Source organism: Eretmochelys imbricata, chromosome 11 (genome assembly GCF_965152235.1).
Source record: "Eretmochelys imbricata isolate rEreImb1 chromosome 11, rEreImb1.hap1, whole genome shotgun sequence".
Lineage (NCBI taxonomy): Eukaryota > Metazoa > Chordata > Testudines > Cheloniidae > Eretmochelys > Eretmochelys imbricata.
The window spans coordinates 60,391,080-60,403,470 of NC_135582.1; the positions used below are offsets into that span (position 1 = coordinate 60,391,080).

General features: G+C 41.6%; 1 protein-coding gene across 2 annotated transcripts in view; it reads left to right on the top strand.

Annotated features, from left to right (window-relative positions):
* The window catches only part of BMPR2 (bone morphogenetic protein receptor type 2), a 178,215-nt gene that overhangs the window by 141,208 nt on the left and 24,616 nt on the right, over nucleotides 1–12,391 (top strand). For both annotated transcript variants that reach the window (XM_077830120.1, XM_077830121.1), the window contains 4 exons: nucleotides 99–209; nucleotides 694–785; nucleotides 6,747–6,977; nucleotides 10,607–10,721. In XM_077830120.1, the coding sequence (XP_077686246.1) occupies nucleotides 99–209; nucleotides 694–785; nucleotides 6,747–6,977; nucleotides 10,607–10,721 (549 nt within the window). The remainder of the gene's footprint in view (nucleotides 1–98; nucleotides 210–693; nucleotides 786–6,746; nucleotides 6,978–10,606; nucleotides 10,722–12,391) is intronic.

The window sequence follows — 12,391 nt, forward strand, 5'->3', positions numbered from 1 at the left end:
TTGCTTCTCATTTCTGTTACTTTGTTTGTTGTGTGGTCCTGAATCTTTCTAATGTACATTTAAAAAAAATGACATGTCCTCTTTCTGCTTTCTTTCAGATTCATCTAATTCTTTTCACCGAGATGAGACTATTGTTATTGCCTTGGCCTCAGTCTCTGTATTAGCTGTTTTGATTGCTGCTATATTCTTTGGATATAGGATGCTTGCAGGTAGAATTTGATGTGCTTTTCTTTTTTCATATTATTCTTTTGACTGTTCTTCACAATTATAATTCCCTTACCTCCCTCTATTCCCACCCCTTTAAATACATTTCTTAATGGCCCATAGAAATTTATAAGGACTCCCACACGTTTTCAATCTGGGTTCCATTTTTCTTCCATGAATCCTCTGCTTAACAAATAGCTGGAGTGGAGCCATCAGTCTTCTCTAAGGCCAACACCAGTGGGATTCTGTGTCACGCACGAAAGAATAATTGTGTAGCAAGTAGCCATCACCTTCCCAACCACCTACTCTTCCCATCTTAGTTTTACTAGCTCTGGGGAGAAGGGTTTGCAGTGTTACTCCTGGCTTGGCATGTCCTTCACTGTATCAGCCACTGTTGCTGTCAAGTCCCAGAATAGTTCTGTAACCATTCTCATATGTATTCTTGCATAAAATCTTAACTGTCAGAACTTTTGGTACCTGTATCTGCAGGGGACCGTAAGCAAGGTCTACACAGTATGAACATGATGGAGGCAGCAGCATCAGAGCCTTCACTAGACCTGGATAATCTAAAATTGTTAGAAGTAAGTATGCCACTCAGAATTTCTGCCTCTGTAATTTACTCTTCATTGTTTGCTCCACCTGTGATCAAATTACCTGCCAGATATTGTTGTAATATTTAAGAAACAGATATATGTAATAAATGTGCTATATTTTCCCACTTTTGTATTGTCCTGATTGTATCTGTTGTGAACTGCAGTAAAAACCATAAACAAAATCACTAAACAAATAAAGGTTACCTCAGAAATACCAGAAGCCAAAGACATTATTTTACCCTCTCTCTTTACTCACCAGTATCATTGATATTAGTCAGAATGTGCTCTTCTTTTAGAAGAGCATTAACTACTGAAGAGCAGTAAGGGGTACTTGCATATATTGTATTTCAATGTCACATCAGAAATGCTTTTTCTATTTGATAATAGCCATGTTAAAAAATATTTAGAAGTACAATATCTTACAGTAATAGTGTGAAACATTGTTATAACATTACTGTAAGTATAGAATCTACTGTGGATTGCAGTAGTACATTTCAATAATAGTGGGGTGCTGCATGTTTCCTCAATCTCCTTCATGTCAAATAGTCTGCACAGTGAGGTGTTCCCCATGTCTATGGCAACTGGACGCAGTCCAGATCTTTTCTCTGGACCTCCGCTTAGGAATCAGGAATAACTCTCCAGAATTCTCTGCCTCTGGGTGGCACAAAAAGCTGACTCCAGGTCTCCCTTTGTATCAGAACTTTCAGAGGATGTATAAAAGATTAAGAAAGTGTCTCTGTTTCTTCATTGACTTAGAGGTTTTTCTACCTCAAAACTGTTAAACTTAAAAAATTTAGCACTGAGGAGAGTTTGAAGGACAGCATCGCTGTCCCCGTGTCTCAGAAATGGCAGAGAATGACAGCAGGCCACAGGAACTCAGCTTCCATGTCCCTGCTGAGACACTGCAGTAGGCTGTAGGGAAGTCTGGCTTCTGATGGCATGTAGGCAAGGTCATCTCTAAGATAGCTGAGCAGGCCACAGTGAAACCAGCTCCAAGTTGGAGTTTGGGCAAGGTCTGTGCCAAGAGAGTTGAGCTGACTTTATGGAAGCTTCCTTCACTAAGACCAGGCCAGAGTCAGTGACATGTTTTCGAGTCCCCATGTCTTCTCCCTTAGTCATGGGACTCCTATTCGTAGAGTTTGCAGAGCAAACAGGAAGGTTTCACTGGAGCCTCCTGAATCTCCTGGGAAGGCAAGGTTAGTGGGAACCAGGAAGGAAAAAATTTCTGCTCCGAGCCATCATGTAGTCAGTGTCAGTGCTGAGGTGGTTGAGAAGGGTGCAAAGCATCCCCCCTTCCCACAAGTTGTTTTACCTGCAAGGCTTCACCTGTCATGAAAAGTGCCTTCATCTGGGAGTGAACCATCTCAGAAAATGAGTGCTTGAGATAGTGAGGGAAGGGTATTCAGTAGAACTCACTCATTGTCCCAGGGAGAAGTTTATCCTTTCCCCAAAAAATAATAAACCAACACTATCAACAAGACACTTCATAGCATCAAAAGATGAAGGATGGGATTAGGAACTTTGCTGTGAGTTTTTTCTTAGACCTGTATGCCACAGAGCCTGTGTGTCCATCTGAGACTTGGCGGCTCCTTGAGGATCTTCTTAGAATCTCAGCATTGGATGTGGATGAACTTGAATAGGGTCTGACATGCTCAGAATTGACTTCTGCACTAAATGACTGTGCTCTAAGGAAGGCACATGGTATTGATGATTTGCCTATTGAGTTTTATAAGGCCTTTTGGCCCTTCTTGGGCCTGACTTGCTTCAGGTTTTTCAGGGGGGCTTCAGAGACAACGGCTACTCAGTTGTCATCGAGCAGTTCTTCCTGTTGCCTAGGAATTGGGACCTTGGGGAGGTGAAGAATTGGAGACCTGTATTCCTGCTTTGCCCTGAATAGAACCTATTTTCAAATGCCTTGGCAAATAGACTGAACACTGATTGGTTCAGTCATGCACCCTGATCAGACCTATTGCGTTCCTACTGGTCCATTTTTGATAGCCTTTTCCTAATGCGGGAGGTAATTTCAGGCTCAAAAATCTTTGATTTGCATATGGGGTTGATTTCCCTTGACCAAGAAAAGGCCTTTGATAATGTAGATCGTAGATAATTGTTTCGCGTCCTTTGTGCTTTTGGTTTTGAGCCCAGGTTTGTCCTCTGCATTCAGTTGCTGTATAATGAGATATATATACATATATAGTCTTCTCAAGGTGAATGGTGTTTTGAGTGCCCCCTTTCCAGTCTGTAGGGCAGTGGTGGACAACCTGCGGCTTGCGGGTCACACGCAGCCTGTCAGGGTAATCCGCTGGCGGGCCATGAGACAGTTTGTTTACATTGACCATCCATAGGCACAACTGCCCGCAGCTCCCAGTGGCCGTGGTTTGCCATTTTCGGCCAATGGGAGCTGCGGGAAGCAGCATGGGCCACAGGGACGTGCTGGCCGTCACTTCCCGCAGCTTCCATTGGCAGGGAACGGCGAACTGTGGCCACTAGGAGCTGCGGGAGGCTGTGCCTGCGGACAGTCAATGTAAACACTGTCTCGCGGCCTGCCAGCAGATTACCCTGACGGGCCATGTGCTGGCCGCAGGATACCCACCACTGCTGTAGAGGAATCAGACAGTGTTGTTCCCTGTCTGGATTATTATATGGTCTTTCTATGAAGCCTCTGTTATGCGTGTTGCAAAAGCACCTTTCTGGCCTTTCTCTCCTGTTTGAGCTTGTGTCCCGGTGAGTCTCCAAGTAAGTTGATGATGTGACTCTGTTTATTACTCATGATTGTGATGTTCAGGTTTTGACTGAATGTCAGCACTCTTTTGATCAGGCTTCATCAGCTCTCATAAATTGAGAGAAGGGCGACCCACTCCTGCTGAGGCTTGGGTGATCTCTTGTCCCCCGACTTTGCTAGGGGGCTGTTGTGGAGCCGAACTGGTTTAAGGCACTGGGAATTATGCTGGGACTGGATTATGTTTTGGGTCAGAACTGGGAGGGGGTTATGGAAAAGTGGAAGTTAGTTAGATTTTCTAGACTTGCCCCCAATAGATTATAACAATTTTAAATTAGGGCAAATATAGAACCTAAACAAGCTGAAAGTATGTATGTCTTTAAGGGTGATATGCAAACCACTAAAAGCTAGGAGAGGTTGAGACAGCATCCTTAACTCATAGCTTTTGTTCTTTGGGTTTGCAATACATACAACAAGTAAGATTACTTAGTGCTCATAAACTCGCTAAAAGAGGACACATACTACAGTTAACTGTGAACAGTGAGGTCATGCATGAGCTAAAAAACATTTACTTCGCAAATTATTGTATTAGATGGTAAAGAAAACTAGTTAGCAGTACAGAAAAAAATGGGGTTTATGTGTGCTGTGTTTTTTAAAAAATATGCTGAATAAATGTGTTAATTTATACATTTGGAGCATAGAGAAATGGAATAAGGTCTAGTTTTGCCTATGGTTGCTTGGAATGTCATATAGACTTTTGGACAACATTGCATTATTGTTACACAGTACAATGTATCCACTACGGTGTGTCAGTGTGCTTGTGCAGTAGTGACATTTTCATGATGCATTGCCGTGTAGGATCTGCAGCTCCTTCAGGGCCTTCTATACAAAAACTATGAAATGTCAGCAGATTGTTTTGCAGCCACCATTTTTTATTTATTCCTTTTGAAGGTCTAAGTCCCAGTGGCTGCTTTAAAAGCTCTATTTGGGATTTAAAAAACAATTTCAAACATAGAAATGTTTTCAATTGCTTGGTTTTAAAACAAATTTTTAAATAACATTTTTAAACTATTCTACCCTAAAAGGTGAATATTTATTTTTAGTAGTGCCCTATAATTATTGTGTCTTGCTAATTTCATAGCAAGATTGTTCCATTTAGAAATAAAAATACGGGTTTTTTTTAACTGCTAGATGCAAATTCTCCTTGGGTTCTGAGAGCCAGTCTTGCTTCTTTTCTTCTCATGCATCTTAATAAATATATTTCAGTGCTAATTATGCCCTCAGTTACACCTGTGCAACTCTGGCTGAAAGCTTATGAGACTGCACAAGTGTAATTGATAGCATCATTTGAAGATAATGGGATGCCTAGATGTAACTGAGTGCATAATTTGTGCTGCAACATTATCATCACTGGTGGCGATGTGGGAAAAGGAAGGAACCTGGCTTGACTCAGGCTGACTTAGGAGCTGGCATTTGGAAAAGGATCATTTTATTTTTAATTTCCAAACTTTTAGCAAGATGTCTGTGAAAATAAGTGAGACACAATAAACATGGAGTTCTGCAATGCCATTTTTACAATGTAACTATTCAAAGTAGAACCACAGTTGTAAATTGTGACACTGTGCTGGGGTTCTTGGAACCATGACCCACTGTGTTACTCCTCTCAGCCTCAGCAAGTGAGAGCTTTGCTGCTGCTAAGCTATGTGTTAGCTCCCTGACACACCAGCTTGTCTGCAGTGCCAGCAAACTCTCTTCAGGACTTTGCCAATCCAAACCTTGCTTAGCAGGTTAGAATCAGTGAACTCTAGTTTCTGAGTTCCCAGAGACATCTTTTTCTCCAGTGCACAGCCCCTCTGTCTGTAGGACCTACAAAATCTTACGTTCGCTGCCCCCTTTAAAGACACAGAACACAGCATCTTATTAACTTGACTAGGGGGTTAACAGACCCTTCCCTTCCATCAAAGCACTGAGTTGGTTTATGGTAAAAGTAAAACCAGTTTATTAACAAAAGGACCTGTGTTTAAGTGATACTATGTATAAGGAATAAGGATAGAAATGGTTACAAACAAAAGTAAAAAGATGCTTCTAAGACTAAAACTCAGCTTCAAACTAGTCTTTTGTTCAAAGAAGTTTTTCTCACCACAGTCATTCTTCCAGCATGGCAAACCCATTCTTTAGCCACAGCTCAAAGCACTTGATTTCCTTCGCTTTCAGGTGAAGGATGATTTAGGGGTTCACTCCCCCCCCCCACAGTCCAATCAACCATTGAAATGCTGAAGAGTGTCCCCAATAAAGTCCCTTTCTCCTGCTGGATGTAAAAGTCACACTGTCTGGTGTAGATGCTATGCTGGCTTCTTCCTCATTTATGATTTTTTTTTACAATGCAAATGATCTTCCTGCAATCTCCAATACCCATTGTCTTTTGGCCTTACCTGGCTTGAATAACATGGGATACACACTCAAGCAGGCAGACCCACATTCCTTTGGCTAGAAAAAAATCTTTTACCTGCATGATTGGTTTACAGACTGCAAAACATAATATAAGAGAGTATGTGTAATTTTATATATAGTGTTAATGTGTACATTTCACAATGATATTAATCACCAGGGTGTCAGCTGTTCGCATCCGATACCTTACATGACACCTTTTAGATACAGATTATGACAGCAGTGAGTTGGGGTACTGGACTGGTCAAGCCAGCTGAAACTCAGTGCTAGATACCAGGGAGTCCCTTGCCTTCTGGGTTTGGGACACCTTTAGGATCACATAAATGCAGCTGTAGGATCTGTCTTCTCTGAGAACCAAATTCAGTACAGTGTTCAAAACTTCATCATTTACTTGGAACCCTGCTCTTTCCGTCATGGGGCAGTAACAGTTTTAAAAACAAACTCTTTAAACTGGAGTCAAAGGTCTGTATTCCAAAAATGTGCGCATACGTGTATTTCTTTGCCTGTACATAATGAGTAATTCCTTGTGGAAGAATAGTGCCATGCCATTATCAAATTTTAGTGTGTGTATGCATTTATTCCATGCAAATCTGAACCTCAATTTTATGAAAATGTATTTCTTGAATTCTGACACTGTATTTGGTAATACATGTTGAGTATATGATAGTGCAATTTAAAATGTGGCCCATACCTATACATATCCATTCTACCTTGCAGCGTGAAAACCTCACTTGATCATTACCATTTGAATCAATGTAATGACTACTTTAAACTTTTTACAGCTGATTGGCCGGGGGCGATATGGAGCAGTGTATAAAGGTTCCCTAGATGAGCGTCCAGTGGCTGTAAAAGTATTTTCCTTTGCTAACCGCCAGAACTTTATCAACGAGAGGAACATTTACAGAGTCCCACTGATGGAGCATGACAATATTGCCCGCTTCATTGTGGGAGATGAGCGATTCACTGCAGATGGACGTATGGAATATTTGTTGGTGATGGAATATTATCCCAATGTAAGTGCTTCATAGAAAATAAATGGGTTTGTTTTGTATACCTAAGAATAGCAAAATAGAGAGGATGCAGTACTGTCCACACTGGTGCTTAGGCCGGTATAACTTATGTTGCTCAGGAGGGGTCTTATTCACACCCTAGAGCAATGTAAGTTATACTGAAATAAGTGGTAGTGTAGACCTGGCCTAAGGGATTAAGGGGTGAGTAGCTACCCCCTCAGCTGTGGCTAATTGGTTGATCAGCAACAGTTGAGATAAGAAACTGCATCCCAGGCAGAAGGGGGTTGCTGTCAGAGAGGCTGAGAACCACTTTGTACCAGCAGTAGACTGGCAAACAGCTATTCAAGGAACAGGATTAGAAGCCCCTGAGGACTGATATGAGACTGCTGGGGAGGGCACAGAGACCCTAAGCAAGTATCACTTCTGCTATATTTTCTGAGTTAGAGGAGATAGGAATATGACATAAGGATTTGAGAATAGTTGGAGTTGAACTAGAAGAGCAAAGACATAAAGGACCAGTGTACTTCAAAGGGGCCTGAGGCCAGGCAAGAAAGACTGAATCACCTCACCCTAATTCTCCCATGGCAAATAAATTGAGTTATATGCCATTTATGGTGTGCGTGTTATGGGGGTGGGAGGTGGAGAGTAATCTTTCACGTGAGATCTTAAAAACTAAGGATGAGTCTGGTTGCTCCATGTGGACGTTAAAGACCTCATGGTATATTTGTTTAAAAAAGATGGGCAGGAAGTGAGACTGATGGGAACAATTTCCTCCATACCCTTTGCCAAAATGTTGTGTAGTATGCTTTGTTCTGGTTGATTTGCAGACCTCATACCAGAAGTGGGTGAATTTCATCATTGGGGTGTGTGTGTATACATTATAACTAATATACATTAATAATGATGAAATTATTATAATAAAATCATTGAAGTGTATGTGAAATATATATAACAAACACAAGCTTTAATTTTATTTCAGAATTATTTATTTGATTCTTGTTGGTTTTAATATATAAAATAGTTAATATATTCAGGCAGTGGGATAACTTTTAAAAATGAGATTTGTCCTTGTGTAACTGAGCTACTAATACCATATTCACTACTGTCCAGAAGGATGAGGGCTGTGGGATGAGTCTTTGGGGAGAAAATGGGTGGGGAGCATCAGTGTTCAAACAGGAATGGAATATCCAAGTGCAATTATTTTAATCAATAGTAATAATTATTTCTTTATATTTAAATGCTTCCCATCCAAGATATTTTAACCTTTATATATATATAAATTTATATATATTTATATATATATATATATATAATTTATTTTTAAAAGCCAAATGATGTGGCATAACTTATAAAGGAGACAGTGCCCTAGGTGCCAATGATTACAATTGAATGCTATGAAGGATGTCTTAGGTGACAGTGATTAAAACAGAAAATGTCTCTGAAAAAGCATAGCAGTGATAGATGGATGTGTAAGCAGAAAGACCTCTACAAACCAAGAACTCCCACAGGAAAAGCTCAGTCTCATGCACACCTCAGGTGCAGTGGTTTACACAAGCAAAAAATGTGCTCTGATTATATATCAGAGATATTCTGAGATGTGTGATGTAAAAGGTTACAGAGTATTGTCAGGCAGTGAGGTATTAACCTTTTTGTTATAAATCACTTTCCCAAACTTAAGTGATCACTCTCTTGATGTGTACATGATCCATTTCCATTTTTTCATGTTCTGTGTGTATATAAATCTCCTCACTGTTTTTTCCACTGAATGCATCCGATGAAGTGAGCTGTAGCTCACGAAAGTTTATGCTCAAATAAATTGGTTAGTCTCTAAGGTGCCACAAGTACTCCTTTTCTTTTTGCGAATACAGACTAACACGGCTGCTACTCTGAAACCTTTCCCAAACTTAATTTTCTGGTTGAAATTTTCCACATTTGGTCTTAATCTGAGAGAGAGAGAAAATTGTTCTTGAAAGATCAAGTAAAACTAGTTCAGCTAATTTTCAAATTTGAGGACAGTGGAAAAAATATGCTTTTGCCATTGTGCTATTTATATACCTGAGTATGAAATGAGGCTGGCCTTATAGGCAAACATAGTATGCAATCATGTAAATAAGCACTGTACTGTAATGCATATACTACCCTGGGAGAATTCTGCACCACTGTGCAATGCAGAATTTGTGCAGAATTAATGTTCTGCACAGAATTTCCTTTCCCCCCCAAGAACTGGGGACATTAGACCCAGCAGAGACCAGCTCCCTAGCTTGCAAATATAAGACACTGCTGGGAGGAGGGGTTCCCGGCAGCTGCATTTCCCAGCATGTCCTGAAGGAAGGTGGCAGTGTACAAGAAACTCCGTACGAGCCCAGGACTCAGCATCAGGCTGTTTCTCCCTCTGGAACACTGGGCTGTAAGAGGAGGGGCTGCGAGTGTCTGGACTTGGGGGCACTCCACAGCTGAGCTCTGGGGACTGGGGATGTGGCTGTCTGTTCTGAAACATGCCCCACATTTGGGCTCTGGGGATAGGAGATGTGGGTGTCTGGCCTGAGGGGGGGTGCCCAGTGGCTGGGCTCTGGGGGAAGGGGGTGCGGGTGTCTGGTCTGGGGGAGCACCCCAGGGCTGGGCTCAGGGAGGGGTCAGAGGATGGGCGTGTCTGGGCTGGAGGGTGCCCTATGGCTGGGCTCTGGGAGGTGGGGAGGTTTAATGGACTGTAATGTCAGTAAGACTACTTGCACAAAGGAGTGCTTGTGGGAATAAAGATTGGCAGGATCTGGCCCTTATTTTACTGGAAATCTTGCATCTTCCAGATAGAAGAGACTGGAGTTTTTCCTCTGGACACTCTTTGAAATTAAGAGCTATCTAGAATCTTTTCAGTTCCCAAAATGAGAGCATTCAGTTTCTCTTTCAGATGTGTTCCTCCACAGCTTTGTTAGGAGCTCTATTTTCTTAACTTCTCCCAGTGGGAAAGAGGATCATAATGTTCCTGTTTCTATCCCTGCAATGTTTGTTGACTGACTGAGGGCTTGTCTACACTTATAGCGCTTAGTGAAGACGCTGTCTACGTCGACATATATAGTCCACCTCCCAAGTAACTATGTCAACGGGACAAGCCCTCCTGGCTACGTAGTGCTGTCTACACTGCAAGTTTGGTTGGTATGAATGTGTTGCTCAGGGGTGTGGATTATGCACCATACTAACATAAATTGGTAGTGTAGACCAAGCCTAAATCTGCTGGAACTGGGAAAATACCATAAACCTCTTATTATGGCTAAAATCTTGATATTGTTCAAAGTCCACCATTTTGTACTCAACATAATAGTTTCTTCAATTACCTTTGTTCAGGCACTGTTCATCAGGAATTTCAGAATATTATAATAGCTCAAAAAATAAATGAGTCTCTTGGTTTATCTACTTTCATTGTCTGACTAAATCAAAAAAACAATAGCAGCAGCAAACACTGATAAAAGTAAAGTTGGGCCCTGATCCAGCAACTGATAGCATGCAGGTAGACTGATGAGCAATTTCAGGATCAAAGTCTTAGGGAGCACTGCATGTGATGTGGACCCTTGAAAAGGTTTTGACTTGGTTATTTAATGTGATAAAATTTCAGTGCACTGTTTTTACTCTTTCTCTAGGGTTCTTTGTGCAAGTATTTGAGTCTTCACACCAGTGACTGGGTGAGCTCCTGTCGTTTGGCACATTCGGTAACCAGGGGTCTGGCATACCTTCACACAGAGTTACCTCGAGGAGGTATGGTCAGGAAGGGAAATGTTTATACCACAATAACTGGGATGGTACCAGACAGTAGTTGGGGGCGGGGGGTTGTTGTTTTGTTTTTAATGTTAGTAGCGAAGAGAAAATGTATGGTTTGAGACGTTAATTAATGTGAGCAAATGATGACTCAAAATACAGACTACACAGAGCTTCCTGTAGTACATTCTGATCTCCTGAGTACTCCAGGACCGTGATGTAGATCTGTAGACACTTTTATGAAAATGTGGAATGAAAGACAACAGAATCCTATAAACAGGCAAGCAAGAAGCAGAGTTGCACAATGCTGCTGTATCATAGCAACAGATTACTAAAGACCCATGGATTTAACGTACAGTATCTCAATGAAAGAAAATGGATGAAGTGTTCTGATGTGTTGTGCAGTTCAGTTATAGGTCACTGAACTAGTGTATGTGGTTTAAAAAAGAGTGGGTATGATGTATATGGAAGGAAAACACTTAAATCTTCTGATTTATTGTAGTTTTATTTTTCATACTATATCATTTTTTATTTCAGGACAAAAAGAAAAGGAGTACTTGTGGCACCTTAGAGACTAACCAATTTATTTGAGCATGAGCTTTCGTGAGCTACAGCTCACTTCATCGGATGCATACCGTGGAAATTGCAGCAGACTTTATATACACACAGAGAATATGAAACAATACCTCCTCCCACCCCACTGTCCTGCTGGTGATAGCTTATCTAAAGTGATCATCAAGTTGGGCCATTTCCAGCACAAATCCAGGTTTTCTCACCCTCCACCCCCCCACACACAAATTCACTCTCCTGCTGGTAATAGCCCATCCAAAGTGACAACTCTCTACATAATGTGCATGATAATCAAGTTGGGCCATTTCCTGCACAAATCCAGGTTCTCTCACCCCCCTCCAAAAAACACACACAAACTCACTCTCCTGCTGGTAATAGCTCATCCAAAGTGACCACTCTCCCTACAATGTGCATGATGATCAAGGTGGGCCATGTCCAGCACAAATCCAGGTTCTCTCACCCCCCTCCAAAAAACACACACAAACTCACTCTCCTGCTGGTAATAGCTCATCCAAAGTGACCACTCTCCCTACAATGTGCATGATGATCAAGGTGGGCCATGTCCAGCACAAATTCAGGTTTTCTCACCCCCCCACTCCCATACACACACAAACTCACTCTCCTGCTGGTAATAGCTCATCCAAAGTGACCACTCTCCCTACAATAAGAAAAGGAGTACTTGTGGCAGCTTAGAGACTAACCAATTTATTTGAGCATGAGCTTTTGTGAGCTACAGCTCACTTCACCGATGAAGTGAGCTGTAGCTCATGAAAGCTCATGCTCAAATAAATTGGTTAGTCTCTAAGGTGCCACAAGTACTCCTTTTCTTTTTGCGAATACAGACCAACACGGCTGTTAATCTGAAATCTCCCTACAATGTGGGCCATGTCCAGCACAAATCCAGGCTTTCTCACCCCCCCCCCCTTTTTTTTTTCCAGGGACACACACACACACACACACAAACTCACTCTCCTGCTGGCAATAGCTCATCCAAACTGACTACTCTCCAAGTTTAAATCCAAGTTAAATCAGAACGTCTGGGGGAGGGGGGGGTAGGAAAAAACAAGGGGAAATAGGCTACCTTGCATAATGACTTAGCC